This window comes from Apteryx rowi, unplaced genomic scaffold (assembly GCF_003343035.1).
Source record: "Apteryx rowi isolate R43461 unplaced genomic scaffold, aptRow1 scaffold_22, whole genome shotgun sequence".
Classification (NCBI taxonomy): Eukaryota; Metazoa; Chordata; class Aves; order Apterygiformes; family Apterygidae; genus Apteryx; species Apteryx rowi.
In genome coordinates, this window is record NW_020448530.1 from 2,716,538 (window position 1) to 2,732,140 (window position 15,603).

Genomic DNA, 15,603 nt, shown 5'->3' on the forward strand with positions numbered 1-15,603 from the left:
CCATTCAGCACTAAACTTTTAGAAAAGGCAAACAGAAAGGTTACTTCAACACAGAAAACAGCATGTCTAATAGGAGAAGTAGGTCAAACGTTCAAGGAGAAACGCTTTTGGACAGGAAATTCCTTACCAGCGGCTGCTGTGGAGTCCTTACAAGTAAGTATGGGCGAAGGAGCTAGAGCAGGGCACTTGCAAATGCCGCAAGGTCAGTCAAGGATTACTTAAGAATCAAGTTACCTACATTTTCCTTGGCTTCCTCCTCAGTTCTGGYCCTTTTGATTTCTTAACTTCTATTAGATGTTAGGTTATTACACAAAACGCCTTCAGCTTTTACTAAACACAAGACCTGGCTTCTAGGGTAAAGACCGCACCTGCAGGCCAGCCACCGCCGCTGGAGAGGATGATCCTCTCCCGAAGACTCCACACAATAAATATACTTCCCTGCTAATGACAGACCCCGCGATTGCAAGCTCTCTGTTTTTCTGAAGTCGAGAGGAGCAGGAGGAAAGGCAGGCTTTTGCCACCTTAATCCTGGATTAACAGCCTCTGTTTTCTTCCCCTTCCTCCTCCATTCTGCGTCCGTGCCCCTCTGGGAGCTTCCTGTCCCCAGAGTCCGGGCGTTACTACTGCACAACAGCAATAATTTAAATCCCAGTCACGAAACTAAGCAGCATTTGAACAAAAGGACGCTTCTAACGCGGCCGCTTTTGGCAGAAGCGCTGCATTATCGAAACCTCGAAAGGCAAAGGACAACGCGACACCTGCTGCGGCCCTACCGGAAAAGCTCGGAGGGAAGCGCTAACCCCAAATCACCCTTTTTAGCTAARTAAGGCGAATGCTGCCGTATTTCTTCCCCGGAGGCGCCGCGGGGCACCGGCCCCTCCCCCACGGCAGGCAGCCCAGGCGTCCCGGGAGCAGCGGGGCCACACCCCCGCCCCGCCCCGCCGCCCCGAGGGAGCGACGACGACCCTCCGCACCCCCTCCGCGCCCCCTGCCGCAACAGCTCCCACCTGCGCAGCCCGCGCGGCCCCGCGGCGCGGCGGCCCGCGCAACATGGCCGCGGCGGGCGGCACCGCCCACCGAATATGGCTGCGCCCCGCCGACGCGGGGGCCCCGCGCGCAGGCGCGGCCGGGCCTCCCCGGCTGACGCAGCCGGCCGGCCCCGTGGGCAGCGCGCAGGGGCGGGACTGCTGCCGGCCGGAGTGCGCAGGCGCACAGGGGCCCATTGGGCGGCGCCATGGCGCGGGGGGAAGGACGCGCGCAGCACAGCAGAGCGGTCGGGGACGTTAATGAGCGCGGGGATGCGGTGCGCTGCTGCAGAGCCGATCAGCCTCTGCAGAGGGACCGCGAGAGGGGGGCGTCGCGTCGCGCCCTCCCGCAGCGATCTCACCYATCGGCCAGCGGTTCAGATGGAGGCCGGGTTGGTTTTCTGCCGGATGAGCGAGCTGAGGCAGCCCGCCAAAGGGGGCGCTCGGGGAAGCGCGACCCAAACCAGATCCGGAACGGAGTGTGGCACTTAATATCTCTACGCAGTGCCGCAATATAAACTTGGTTTTGTTTGTGTTTATGAGGGACCATCATCACAATATGCAGGTGTTTATTAGGTAAGACAGATTTCCAGTATTTCCCCCACTGAATTAATGGGATCCAGTGTCCATTCCTTTCCCCAGCTAATTATGGAAAGTCTATGTATATATCTCAAAAAAAATTTTTTTTAATGATTTACTTCATTTATGCATCCCCTTTGCATTCAGATTATAGTAGGAAAATTTAACAAAGAAGGAATTGTCAGGTGCTCCTTTAGGAGAATTTAAGTCCTACTTTGTATTGACTTATCCTGAGCTAACACATCATGTACGGATGAGTCAGTCAGATTTCCACCCATACGATGTCTTGACTGTAAAAATAAGTTAAAAATKAAAACCAAAAGTCTTACATACAATCAATTGCACTTTTATTCAGACAGTTTTAAAATGAACTGCATGTATTCATTAAGCCTTCTGYTTAAAGGCTATCCAAATAAAAATCAGTTTTAAAATAGATAACTATCTGGGTAAAAAAAAACTCCTCACAAATAACAAACCCTGCAGTATATCTTTGGAAGAAAGTGTCATAATGTATGTCAGAGCTGGAATAGTCATTTCTCCCTAAATATCTAAAAAAAAGTCCCTCTTAGGAAGTGGCACGCAGAACTTAAAGTYAATGATGTGTTACTCAGGTTTAGTGTGACCAGAATGGTACATAGCTGCTGTCTGCAGAGCTTTAATACAATAAAAATACTCATACTGAAGTGATCACATAGCAACCAGGTATTCTGGTTTCAAGTTATGGCAAACTTCATTATAACAAGCTGCATTCATAGCACAGATCTGGTAAGATTCAAAATATATCCTGGTTGGATAAAGTGCCTTTCATGAGCCAACAAATTATGCTTGGCAAAAATCAACAAATAACATTCTAGATAATATTGGCAAAATGTGTTACAATTCCAGAAATAACACAACAGTGGCAATGATACATATAGCCATAGCCCATGTTTTCAAAAACACCTRTTAAGCTGCAGTGCATATGGAAGTTTGGGCTATATATGTATACATACGTATGGGTTATTTATACTGACACTGTGCCTCCATAAATAGATTGTCTTATGGTAATGTCATTAAATTTAYATAATATACTTCAGTATACTAACATTGCCTATCTACAAGTCAGTGATGTGGAAAAGCATGCACRCAACTAAAAAAACCCCAACTTTAAATCATTAATAGTTCAATAAATTATTATTCTTTAAGTAAATATTTATCCCATCACATTGTCTCATTTTCTCTTAGACARGTGCTGTAAAGAGAAATATTCTAAACACTACCTTTATGTTTATGAAACATATCATGATCAGTTGGGAGGCAACGTATTTCTTTTTCCTGCAAGCAGTGACCTCTAGAAACAGCCATACATACTTGTGTGCTTTTTTGGAATGATGATTTGCAGTTATCATGAAGACAAACACCTATTTTTATATTAATTTCATGTTTGGTGAATTATGCAAGACAAATAAGATACAAGATTACCTATGCAGTGAGAAGTCATGGTTTCTCCTTCTATCATCTCTAAGAAGGATAGCTCATATGGATTTTTAACAAGTTGGTTCTGTAACATAGCCTTTAAGAAGCTTACAAACCTTAGAGGCATGCCAGACTACTTTGAGAATTTGAACTTGAGAAAATGCTTGTTTTAGGAATATAAGCTAGGCACTATTAATATAAATCATCCTTTTATTTTGGTAATTATTACTAAGTCTTCCAAGAGGCACTTCTGTGGACAGAGCACTACCATGAAAAGATGCAAGAGTTTACATTTACGAATGCTGCTTTGCTATACTGTCATATTGGCAAAACAACTAAGATGAATAAAAGCAAAGTTCCACTGAAATGAAAACTTCCAGTCAATTCAAAGATAGATTTCTTTAAAGAACAACATGACTGCACAAGCAATTGGGAGACTAAGGCTCTTACTACATGAGATACTGTTGCAATTAACCCGTTTTTCTTGTATAAAAACATCTGCAACTACATGTGTCTATAATCTAAGGTTCTCAAGGCCTTTACAATTTAAGCTTCAAACATCTTAACAATAAATGGATATATTTATTCCAAATGGGAAAAGAGATGTAGGAATTGAATGACTGTTAGTGGCAGAGCCACAAGTCCATAATCCTACCCTCCCTTCTGCAACTATTTCAAGGACMACATTCCTTATATTTGTGCCATATTATGTAAACTCCAGAAGTAGTACAAAATCCTTATTTGTAAAGGCTACTGTATAGTGAGGTGCACATCAGATGACACCACCTGGCCGTTAGAATCTACCACAGATTAAAAAAAATACTGCAGAGAGAGAACATTTCAAAATTACAAATTACCTTCCCACAAAAGTACTGGAAAATATCTTAAATTCAATCATTGATCAGCACCCTGATTTTTTATTAATTCTCAGACTTGTCAACAAATTTGTCTGAAACTCAAGGACTCAATTTTATCCTATTCAAATCAAGATGAACATGTCATTTAAGATGTATGTGGGAAAGAGAGACAAATCCATACTGCCAGTCTAAGCATCAAATTTCCACTCCAAAATAAGTAGTAATAATCCAAAGTAAGTAGTAATGAAAAACAGAAAAAAATCACCCTTATTAATAGGTAGTACAGACAATTGCATAGTAAAGGTTGTATATGTAACAACTAAGATATGCTCAAGTGATTAGTGTCTTTAAACCCAAGCAGTCTGACCTTTTAAGTGCATATTAGAAAATACATACATATATATAGAATATATAAATTATAAGTCAGTTCTCATATGATGCTGCCAAATCTATATTTGAGTCTTTATCCAAAACGTGACTTGCAGCCACATGTGTAACCATATTCTGATTTGTCTGGCTCTAAGTGCAGTTTGGTATTTTCACCATGTAACCTATAGCTAGGCTGAGACTTTAATGAAATAKTTCATGGTTGCGCTTCCAGTACTTGTAGCATTTCTGATGTCCTGTTACCTATTTCTGCTCAAAGCAGTCTTGCATATCCTGGTAATTAAGACTTTTCCAATTAATCASTGACATGTCATCTGTACTAGTGACTTATTGATAAGATCCTTGTTATTATACAAGTGGGAAATATTAGGGCCTTGATTCTCATAGATCAAAGCATTAAAGCATTCATTTCTCTAGCTATTTGTAACCTCTCCGCCAGAGATTACTACCCCTCTAAGATGGACAACCCAGGCAAAYAAATACCTGTATCTCACTCACTACAGTGCATAGTTCAGTGTATCAACTCAAACACATTCTCCAGCAGCTTAAACCTTTTCACCAGGCAGTAGAYTAAATAATTGTTCACTGAAGGGTGTGACAGACAGCTGGGACATTAAGCACTGCATTTAGGTCCAGGAGTGGAGCTCTCTTAAAAATTTATGAAAAATGCTTTGATTTTAATTTACAAATTACTCTGATGCAGACCACAACAGGAAATGTGCAACAGTACCCTACTAATGCTAAAACAGTGACCAYTGCTTATGATCAGTCTCTGAAGTGCAAGAATGAAAAACCTTCATTAATGATGGTCATTCTTGGGACATCTAGCATGGCAACTTATACCTATCTAATCCTGGCATCTCTTTTAGTGGAAAGGTTATCCCTTAGAAAAGCCTACGGGCTTTGAAATAGCTGAGCATTCTTTCCAAATATTTAAACAGTTCAAATGTTTGCTGCATTCCCTTCAAAAGTTTTTTAAAAAAAAAAAAGAAAAGAAAAAAGATCACCTTAAGAGCATTGAAACCCTAAGCGATGTAGCTTCCAGGAGCATTTAACTACAACAGAGTCTATGCACAGCATTAGCAGCGTAGGTAAATGGTACATTTCTGAATTCTTCTGTTGTTTGAAATAAATACATCCATTAAAGAACAAGGTAGAGGCAGATTAATGAAATAAAAGGTCCCTGCAGGAGTTGTACATCTTTAGGGATTAAATTCCTTAGTCTATTGTAACTAATCCCCTTTTTAAGTGAATGGGACYAGCAGAAGAAACACAGTTGGTATACTTGTTTGGTGAACACTTGCAAAGATGTACGTTGGCATTACTGATGGATCAAAGAATAATAAAAGTATCAATGAAATCTAATCAAAGCAATTTTCTCAGTTAGCCCTTTACTAAAGAATCAAAATACCAATGTTAAAACTTGCAGAGAATAGTACCTAAAACATTGATGGGATACCCTTATTCCATCTAAGACATAAGAAAGCAAAATATCTTAAAAAAGAGAGAGAGAGAGAGAGAGAGTGTTCCAGAACTGATATATTTGGTGAATAAAAAACAGGAATAAAGGAAAAAGTGGAGAGGAACTGAAAAGATGATGGGCTCCTATTTTCAAGGCTGTCAAAGAAAGCCCTGGGGTTTGCACCCATGTAGAATGTGAAGTGTAAGAAACAAACCTAACAGACCTTTTAGCCAAACCCACTATGAAATACATTTGAATTTTAAAAGTTAAAACATATTGAAATATTATTCATCGTATCATGCAAACATCTAAAATGCAAAATTTGGCTCGGCAAGTTGGACAAGGCACTTGGCTTGACAGCCAGGTTTCTGGGTGTTGCTGATCCTGCCGGCTGGCAAACCATTTGCCCATGCAGGTGAGGCACCACATAGGACGACAGTAGCATTGCTGGCATTCTCCTTCATTTGGCTCTTGGCAGTTCTTGATGAGCTTGATATTTGCGTTAGTCTGCATGCACCCTATGCACGGCTCCAGTTCCTAAAGGAGGAGAAAAATGTCAAAACTATGAACTGCACAGAATGGCTTCTTTTACTGCTTTTCAAAGGCTCTTAGAAAATTATCTCCACATGAGCATAGCAGGAACCCGAGTTGGGCAGAGCCTCAAACTGCCCCACCAGAAGATATCAAATGCTTCCAATTTCCAGAGCTGTGTTTTATAGGAACACTAACAAATGAGAACAAAGTAACTCTTTAAACAGAGAACATTCATAACTGCTGCATGAGACAGATCAAACAAATGACTGAAAGCAAATTTTCCGTATCTCTCTGGAGGGCTCCATCTGTTTCCAGAACACAGCAGCCAGGAYAAGCTAAGCAAGCAGCCATCTTTACCATTCACACACGCTCTTTTTCACAAAACATACAATATACAGTAAGGAAAATAAACAAAGYAAACAGTTCTTACTGCTTGTTACAGCAAGTTTTCTTCCTATCTTCCTTCTGTGTAAATAAGAGACATAACAGGGAAAATCTGGGCTCTACTGAWATCAATGGGTGCTTGTCTTCAAAGACCAGAAATTTATGTAATTTTCTTGGAARTTATTGAAATAACTGATATTTCCACACAATTAATTATATCACATGAACTTGCAGTTGCATATAGAGAAATCATTTTGCTAATTAATGAATAGTAATTCACATTTCCTATGAGTCGTCCAGCCAAAGCTCTCCAGAAACTTTGTACAAAGTTCAAGACACAGCATACTGAACAGGCAAGGAGACCTGAAAGCTCTGAGAAAGGAACCTAACAATATCTATTTTTATACTTATAAAATGGAGATGCTCATACATCATTTACCTTGTAAAGGTGTTTTAGGGGCATAAATGAAAAAATACTGAGGTGCTTACAATAAAACTATCCTCATAGCAACTGCACAGCTACGTAAAGCGATACTGTTGATTTAAGAGAGCACCAAGGTCACAGAAAGTAGCTCTTCTCTGTTGTCTGTAGGTCCCATCTCCACACTGTCTCTTTGTCAGCTCAAGTGTCTGTTCAGCCAGTGGTCAGCTTCATTGTGGAAGGGATCCAGATGAAAACTAGCCTTCTTTCTTTGCCTCTTTTCACTTGAATCATTCCCCCCAATCAGATTCACTGCAGATAAACTCCTCTCAACACRGGGAAGAGGAGAATGCAGGAAGCAGGACTGCTTCTTTCAGAAGCTGTCTCAGCTTCTAGCTTGTGAAAATAGAGGCCTGTCTTAGGTTTTAGGCAGGAAAAACTCCAGTACTGAAAGGTTAACTAACTTTTTAAGTTTACTCATGGAGCTTCAGAATAGGGGAAGATCCCACGTTGTATTTTTAATCTCCACATCATAGTTTTGTTATTTTTCACTCGGTATCAATCCAAAACTCAGTACTAAGTTTATACTTAAATGTGTCACAAATTAAAAGCCTTTGCAAGAACACAGCTCTCAGATAGTATCTTTTTTTTCTTTTTAACCTGAACATCTCTTTTCACTACTTATTGGTGCTGCAGTCAGGATGCACAACCATGCTATGAACAAACATATCTGATCCAGACATATTTTAGCTAGTTCATGTAACCATATAGTGAAGACCCCATATAAGCTGCATGAGACTGCTTGCGATATGAAGTACTCACTCCATCAGCTGGAACATCTGCAACAACCTCCCTGCAAGGTCACCAGAGCTAGTTCAATATATTGAACAGTGCTCTAGTCACGCTCCTGACTGCAGCACAAATATTATAATGACCAGGTCTCTGTGAATATTACTGAAGGAAGTATTCCATGTCCTTATTTAGAATTAAAGCAAGCCTCAATTAAGAATCATTAATCTATCACAGGAAAAGATCCAGCAAAACCTGGCTTTCTAGAAAAGCAAGCTGTAATGGAGCAAACTGCCTAAAGCATAGTAACAACAACTGTGACTCTAGCTCCCCCTAAAATTTCTGGAAATGTAACTTTATCATTTCCTTTATCATTTCTAAATGTCGCAGGTAAAAGGTTTATAGAAATTATTATAGGAACTTTTTCCATGATGGTATTTCTCATTTCTCAAATATTTAATGCTCACAACATAGTTAGTTTCCTAGTAGAAGGAACAGAAAAAGCAGCCAGATTTACATTTATTACATGTTTATGAAATGGAAGGTGAGMTATAAGCAAATACAGTTACCAGACACAGTAATCACAGGCTCACCTATACTGAAAAGCAGAATTATTACAGTCTTGCATGGAAAGAAAGTATCACCTGATTGCTTGGAAGGGAGTACGCCTGGTTAATTTCCACCAGAGATGTAAAAGTTTCTAGAAATAAATCACTGAGGCTTTGATGGATCACAACATTAGCTGCATTGCTGATAGGAGCACGGAGCTTTTCACGGAGCTCCCCATACTCCGTGGAGTTCAACCTGAAGAAGAGATGGAACAAAAGGTTACCTTGGTTATCCATTCAAATACCTTGTTCAGGATATTGCAGAGGTTAACCTCAGAAAAATGAATCTCCAGAAAAGCTGTTGAKGTTGGTGCATATTGGTCAGAATAAATGCACAACATTTTGTTTTCTTTTGCCTTTTGGGGTGTTTTTTGGTTAAGCAATAAAAAAAAAATACATTTTATTATATTTTCTCACAGGTGAACAAACCCACAAAATCCCACATTTATTCTARTTTTAATTCTTCTGACAGGCACATATGGAGACAGATGTTTAAAACTGGCTTCCATTTTAGCATGCTCAACTTAAAACACTTCTCATCCATTTCCTTCCCACTCTGGAACTGAGCACCAGGGTCCCACTAATTCAAATAAAGTCACATACACATATTTCTGAAAAATCACAGCCACAGTGTCTCACGTGAGACTTCCAGACACTGACATCTCAAAACCATGAGCTCTTTTTCAAAGTACAGTCCTTTAACACTTATGAAAGGGGACAAACAGAGCTTTTATAGTGGCATTCAGGGATAGGACAGATGTAACTTGGACAAAAGAACATGCTGTCCTCCTGCCTCAACCCCAACCTGCAGATAGAAATATATAAGTTCAGGCTTTACGTCCAGCCYGTCCTTCATAGCTGTATCAAATTGCCAACAGGACATACCAGGGATTATTTTGATATAATGTTTTAAGTAAAGTTAGGCTTTTAAAGTAATTAGTTTAAACAAATAAATACAGGTACGTAAAATATGTAGAAACTGTAAAATACTGCATATTTTCTGTATATCTTGTTTATGCCTATTTATTTATAATGTCTAAATTCTAGTTTATAAACTCCTGAGGACAGAGACTAGTTATTACATCATATGTGGCATACRTCATGTATGTAGAAAGTAAATATAAATATCAGAAGAATGTCAATCAGTATCAAGTTTCTGTACTTTTATGATACACTTATACATAAAAAATGAAATTTTACAAAGGCTACAAACAGCTCCTGGATRGGACCTACAATTTGATTTGAGGCAGTTTTCATACTATGTTGCTTCTGCTACAGTAAATGTCTCTTAAGTGAGGCCCACAGACTACCTGCAGCACATGAGGCCTCATAACGGGCCCTGCAATGACACATTTCTGTTGTTACTGAACWTTTTTTTTTAAAAACAAAACAGTTCTGAATTGCAGATTCAGGACTCCCCAGCTCGATGTTTCCACTTATTAAACAGCTTTCATGAAGGAGCCCTGGGAACGCTGCCCTCAAGTTCCTCATTCTTTCTACCACCAACTCAGTTCCYTGAGGAACAAATACAGTACAAGGCAATGCTGGCTTAGCTTCAGCTCCAGGTGCTCTCCACTGTTTTAAGCCTACAGGATAATACTGTTGTTTGCTAATAGATACCATCTCTGCAAATAACAAAGCCCTTTGTATCCAGAGGAAGAACTCACACTTGAATGCAGAGAGGAATGTGGCCTKTCTCCACAAAGGCATTTTTCTTTTATAAAGATTCCACCATATCTAATTCTGATTCTGGAAATACACAAGATCCTATACCCTTAGAAAGGGAATTTTGTCCTACTGCACTTTTTAAAAATCCTGTATCACTGCATTCTAGTACAGATTTGCTATTTCTGACAAGTCTTATTACAAGAACTCTTAAACACTCTTCTTGGTGCTGTTTTGTTTAATCACAAAAGGAAAATTCTGGTTTGGAGATTTTTTTTCCCCCTAAAAGGAATTGCTAAGGAAGTCCTGATTTTTTCAACTGAGGATGCAGTTTTATCACTCTGGCACTGAAGCACTCGCAGAAGAAAATCATTAGTTACTTAATAGTTATTTGGTCACCACTTTCACAATTCTATATAAATCTCCTATTACTCTGTCATGCTTACCTTAACTCTCATTCGGAGCTCTGTTCACCTGGATTTAACACAATCATCTCAACAGCTTCCTCATGCTTGCCAGCACCCCTCTGTTCACCTAAAAGTCTAGTAATCTGCTTACTTTTAACTACCACTAAATACATGCTGCTGTCATCTGTTAAGAAAAGTTAATTCTTACATGAGCTGTTGCTTTTCCCTCAAACCCTGTAAAACTCCATAGGACTGATCTCCTTCAAATTGTGACCATTCTAAGTGCAGAAAAAGCTGAGCAGATACTACTGTTGGTATAGAAAAACTCAAATTGTTATGAATTATTAGCTTAAAGTAGACCTGACTGTATTTACTATTCTGTGTCAAATTTTGTCTATTATTTAAAACTTAATATCTTAGTAATACCAACAGCCTACTGCATGACATACAACTTTAGAGCAAACATGCTCAAATACCTTTTCAAATTTATAGTTTCTGGAGCATGAGCATGGCTTTGTGTACTCCTTTGAATGACACAACGACATGAAGACATTAGCATCATTCTAACCAAGAGTGTTTGTTGCAAGTTTCTGCAGAAATTGTATTCTTGACAAGCTACATAGACTGCTAAAACAAAAACAAACAGCATGGGCCCTTGGAAAACACACAGTAACAAGTCACAGCACATTTTCCATCATTTACAGCTACTAGGATACACAAATCCAAAATGAACCTAAATTACTTCCTTGCTTCACTTTAAGTGTAATTGGTTTGCAGTAAGTCAGTGAGAACTCTTTCAAGCAGAGACTAAAATATGAGTCTTAAGCAGGAGGAGGGAAAAAGAAGTCATGGATGAGAAATGGCCAGTTTTACACAAATCATTATTTCACAAATCATTATTTCTTTTCCCCCAAAATTTGGAAGACCAAAGATTTTCCATTTTTTTTCCTGTTCTCCATCTTTCACCCAAGTTTTTCCAGTTACTTCCTCCTACCTCTACCATAATCCCTAGGAACCCTAGAAGTCCTCAGATCTGCCAAGAAGCACTCCATTAACATCATTAAATAGCATACATATAACATAACTGTGTAGCACATTTTGTTTTACCGAATATCAAATGCCTTCACATAGGGATTAATACTGGCAACACGGATGGTGAGGAACTGCACAGGCATATTTGAGTCTGGTGAGAGTTCATGCTGTCTGGAGTCCGTAACCGTTAAATGAATATCCTGCTGCTGGGCAACAYGTAAACAGTAGGTGGTCACTTTAATCACCCATGTGTCTGTAACAATCACCCGTGCTCCTGGGGCTCCAGTAGCAAATTTGTCGATTCTCCTGAATTCCATATTGATGGAAGAAGCTACTGCCCTCCAACCTGACTGCGGGAGAGCATGAACAGCAAGCGTCCGAGCTAACGGATGATTATTCCAACCTTTCCGTGACCAGTAATATGCCAGGGCACTGGTGACTGCTGGGAGGAGAACGGCGAAAAAGAAGAAAGTTTTCCATCCTTCTGAAGCCAGGTAAAAAAAACAAAGATGTTTTTCCGGTGCAGCAAAGCACATACCAAGGTAATATCCTGCAAGGAAAAAGATTTACTTTCAGAAAACAAGCACACACATAAACGCATATCCCTCAGTTGTGTAGTTAATCTCACCGGTGAGCACACCTCCAAATCCGTTTTATTTCTGGGCGGTAACTCAAATTCCAAGCCTCTTGGCCTAAGCAATCTGATGCAAGTCCCAACCTGTGGGATGCCACTTATTTTTACCAGAATTATATCGCTGAAGGGAGCTGATTTGAACTTGCTGGTTAAATAAAATATTATGGCTTTGCGAGTACGTGCACTCCAGTGCAGCCAAATAGTTTCAAAGCTTAAAAAGGGTGCGTATCACAAAGAAGCTGCGGCGCTCCCGCACTGAAACACCGCAACCCCAGGAGTTATAACGCGACACACAGCGCCCGCAGCCCCACCCGCCCGGGGGAGAGGGGGACCCCGCGCCGCAGCCTCCCCGCCGGGCCTCACCGAGGGGCAGCAGGGAGTGCGCCAGCAGCGTGCCGGTGCTGCGCCGCAGGTGGTACTGCACGAAGGCCGCGTCCTCGCTGCCCAGCCAGCCGGCCAGCAGGCTCTGCACCGTCAGCCCCGCCGAGCGGACCTCGTCGGGCGGGAAGACGAAGCAGACGGCGAACACCACGTAGGCCAGCGTGAAGGTCACGGCCGGGCTCTCCATGCTGCGCCGCCGGGCCCGGCCCGCCGCCGCCGCCGCTGCCGCCCGGCCCGCCGCCGCCGCCGCGCGGCCCCCTGGGAGCGGTAGTTCCCGCTCGGTCGGGGGAGCCCGCCCCGGCCCGCCAACGGCCGTTACGGGCTGCGCTGCGCATGCGCCTCCGCCGCGCGGCTCCCTGGGAGCGGTAGTTCCCGCTGGGTGAGGGGGAGCCCACCCAGCTCCAGCCCGCCAACGGCCGTTACGGCCCGCGCTGCGCATGCGCCGCCGCCGCCGCGCAGCGGCCTCCCCTCAGAGGGGGCCTCCCCTCAGGGCGCAGCTCGCCGGCCTGCCAAAAACAGCCAGTTCCGGTTCCAAGCTTAAAAAAAGCTCTGTGGTGTTGAGTCTGAAGTAAGCGAGTGGCTGTTGGGTCCCCTAAGGCCCTGAAAAACCTTCTGTTTGGGTTTCCTGGTGTATTTTATGTAATATTTTCCTTACTAAAGAAATACAAGTAATAACTACAAGCATCAGTGTTTCTCTTAGAAGACAACCCCCCCCACACACACACCCGCTCGCACTCTGTAATAAATAACCATGAACTGTAACATTTTCGTATTCTAGAAACAGGAGGAAATTGCATAATTGCAGAAGGGTGGCAGAGAAAACATCTTGCAATGTTATAATCTACTACTCGTAGTGACCTGAGTAAATAGGAAATGCAGCCCCTTCATTGTGAAATCTTATGCTGGCAGGTGGTTAATGTGTTGTTGTTGATGGAGATCAGATTTCATGGTGGCTTAGTGATTCTTGTATAAGATTGTTGCGTCAATAAAATTGTACTTGGATTGTGTGCTTTGCATTTCACTACAAAACACTTCATTGTTACCAGCTTTATTAGTTTCAACAACCATTTCATTGTTACTGCCTAATGACTCAACTCTAAGAACTGTTTTAATTTCTGGAATGGAACATGGCATTTAATAATTAATAATAAAATGTTATGAGACAGCAAATTTTCTTTCTGTGGTTTTATTCACAAGACGATGCAATGCTGTGGACAGATTTGGGGCTATGGGGGACTGATGGTTTTCTGTTGGGAGGGGGAAAAGAGGCAAAATGCTCTTAACAGCTACATRGGACAGTTGTGCAAAAGTCCTGAGGACAGTGGAAGTTCATGTGGATTTATTTTATTTATCAATATGGATCTCTGAACAGAACCAAAATTTAAATATGGACCTTACTCTCCTAAAAATTTTCCAGTTTCTAACCTGATCCAAATTCATCTCCGTATAGGTAGGATTCTCTAAAGTCCTCATGTTATCAACAATATTTTATGTAGGAGTGCTCTTTGTGCCCAGCTCACTGCAAGACTGAGTCTTGGGACACTGGTTTTACCTAGATCGATCGCTTTTTACAAAGTCTGGTCCGCAGCCCCCAACCCCAGATTTCTTTGCAGCAAACATCTATGAGGGTGATACTRGAGTTCCCCTCTGAAGTTTTTGACCTGTGGAAATCAGGGTGCGTGTCACTGGGGTGGGTGAGAACGGGCCCATGCCCACCTGGCTTTCCCCTAGCAAGAAGTAGGGCCACAGCTGGGCCTATATCCAGGATGTGCACCAGGGTGTATAAAAATCCATATGGGCCTTTAGTATTTTGTCCCTGCCTTCTTACCTCACTCCTTTCAGTGCCCAAATCCCTCCTGCGCTGTYAGTTTAGTTTTCTAGTTTTTCCCCCTAGCACTGGATTACTTACCTTGGGATTTACAGACACAACTCTCCATCCTCAAAAGATTCTTTACATAAGTAAGTACTCTGTGGTCTGATCTTAGACTATCAATAAAACCACAAAGATTTCACACAGTTCTTTCCTGCATAACACTGTACTGTTCAGTAACTCATAATTCAGTGCTTGACTGGAGAGTGTTGTTATCACAGCACTTTGCAAATGCCAAAGGTTGCGAGCACCCTCTTTGCTTGCACAAAGACTTACACACATCCCAATACGCACAGATGACTGCAGGGTTAGCACCCATGTGGCCATYAGAGCCCTCGCAGCCCACGGCCACGCTGGGATTTATAACAGGCGGAGAAGCACTGCTTCTCTTACGTTAACTGGGGAGATTTTACTGCAATGAAGCACTTTTCCACAGACAGGTGCTGGCTCTTCCAGTTGCAATAACACACTGATCACGGAGTTTTTCGTCCAGTGCTGGCCAGCGCTTYCCCTAGCGTGTGTCTGAGGCCGGGCGCTGAAGCGTTCGGCCGTTGTCCACCTCGGCGGGGCGCCATGATGGAAGCCCCCGAACTACACTTCCCGGCATGCCCCACGCAGCACCATCGCCCTCCGCGAAAACACCCTTCTGCGGGGGCTATTGGCGAGGGGGCAGCGGCTGGTCCCGCCCCCTTCYAGGGCGCTTTCCCGATTGGCGAGGCCGTTCCGAATGCCCCTTGCCCATTGGCGGGCTGGGGCCGCCGTTGAAATTTGAAATCCTGCGGCGGCGGCGGCGGCTGAAGCGGTGCTGCCCGACGGTGGCTGCAGTAGTGGGGACTGCGAGCCCGCGCATCGCCTCCGCCGAGCGCACGGCGGGGACTCGGTACCCGGGGCACGCCGGCAGGTGCGGGGGCGTTGGGGAGCTGGAGTGGGGGCACCCTGGTGGCGAGAAAGGCTTGGGGAATCGTGGGCCGCCCCGCTGAGTGGGGGAGTGGCAGAGTCGAGGGAGCTCTCGCGGTCTCGGAGGCGCCTCCAAGAGCTTTGGGATGCAGTGGGAGTGCGGGAGGGTCTTGCTGAGGGAGATCGGGGGCCGCCTCTGTGAGTCTAAGGGTGATG

General features: G+C 42.9%; 1 protein-coding gene across 2 annotated transcripts; it reads right to left on the reverse strand.

Moving 5' to 3' along the window:
- Positions 1-1,934: 1,934 nt before the first annotated feature.
- Positions 1,935-12,892, reverse strand: TMEM129 (transmembrane protein 129). 2 transcript variants are annotated; one of them, XM_026064700.1, is made up of 4 exons: positions 12,603-12,892; positions 11,681-12,155; positions 8,538-8,697; positions 1,935-6,302 (listed from the first exon to the last, which is right to left on the reverse strand). In XM_026064700.1, exons 1-4 carry the CDS (start codon positions 12,805-12,807, stop codon positions 6,054-6,056), a joined length of 1,089 nt encoding a protein of 362 aa, XP_025920485.1. In that variant the 5' UTR covers positions 12,808-12,892; the 3' UTR covers positions 1,935-6,053. The 2 variants fall into 2 exon arrangements, with proteins under 2 accessions (XP_025920485.1, XP_025920486.1); XM_026064701.1 differs by having other exon boundaries at positions 6,218-6,302; positions 8,487-8,697.
- Between the last annotated feature and the right edge of the window lie 2,711 nt (positions 12,893-15,603).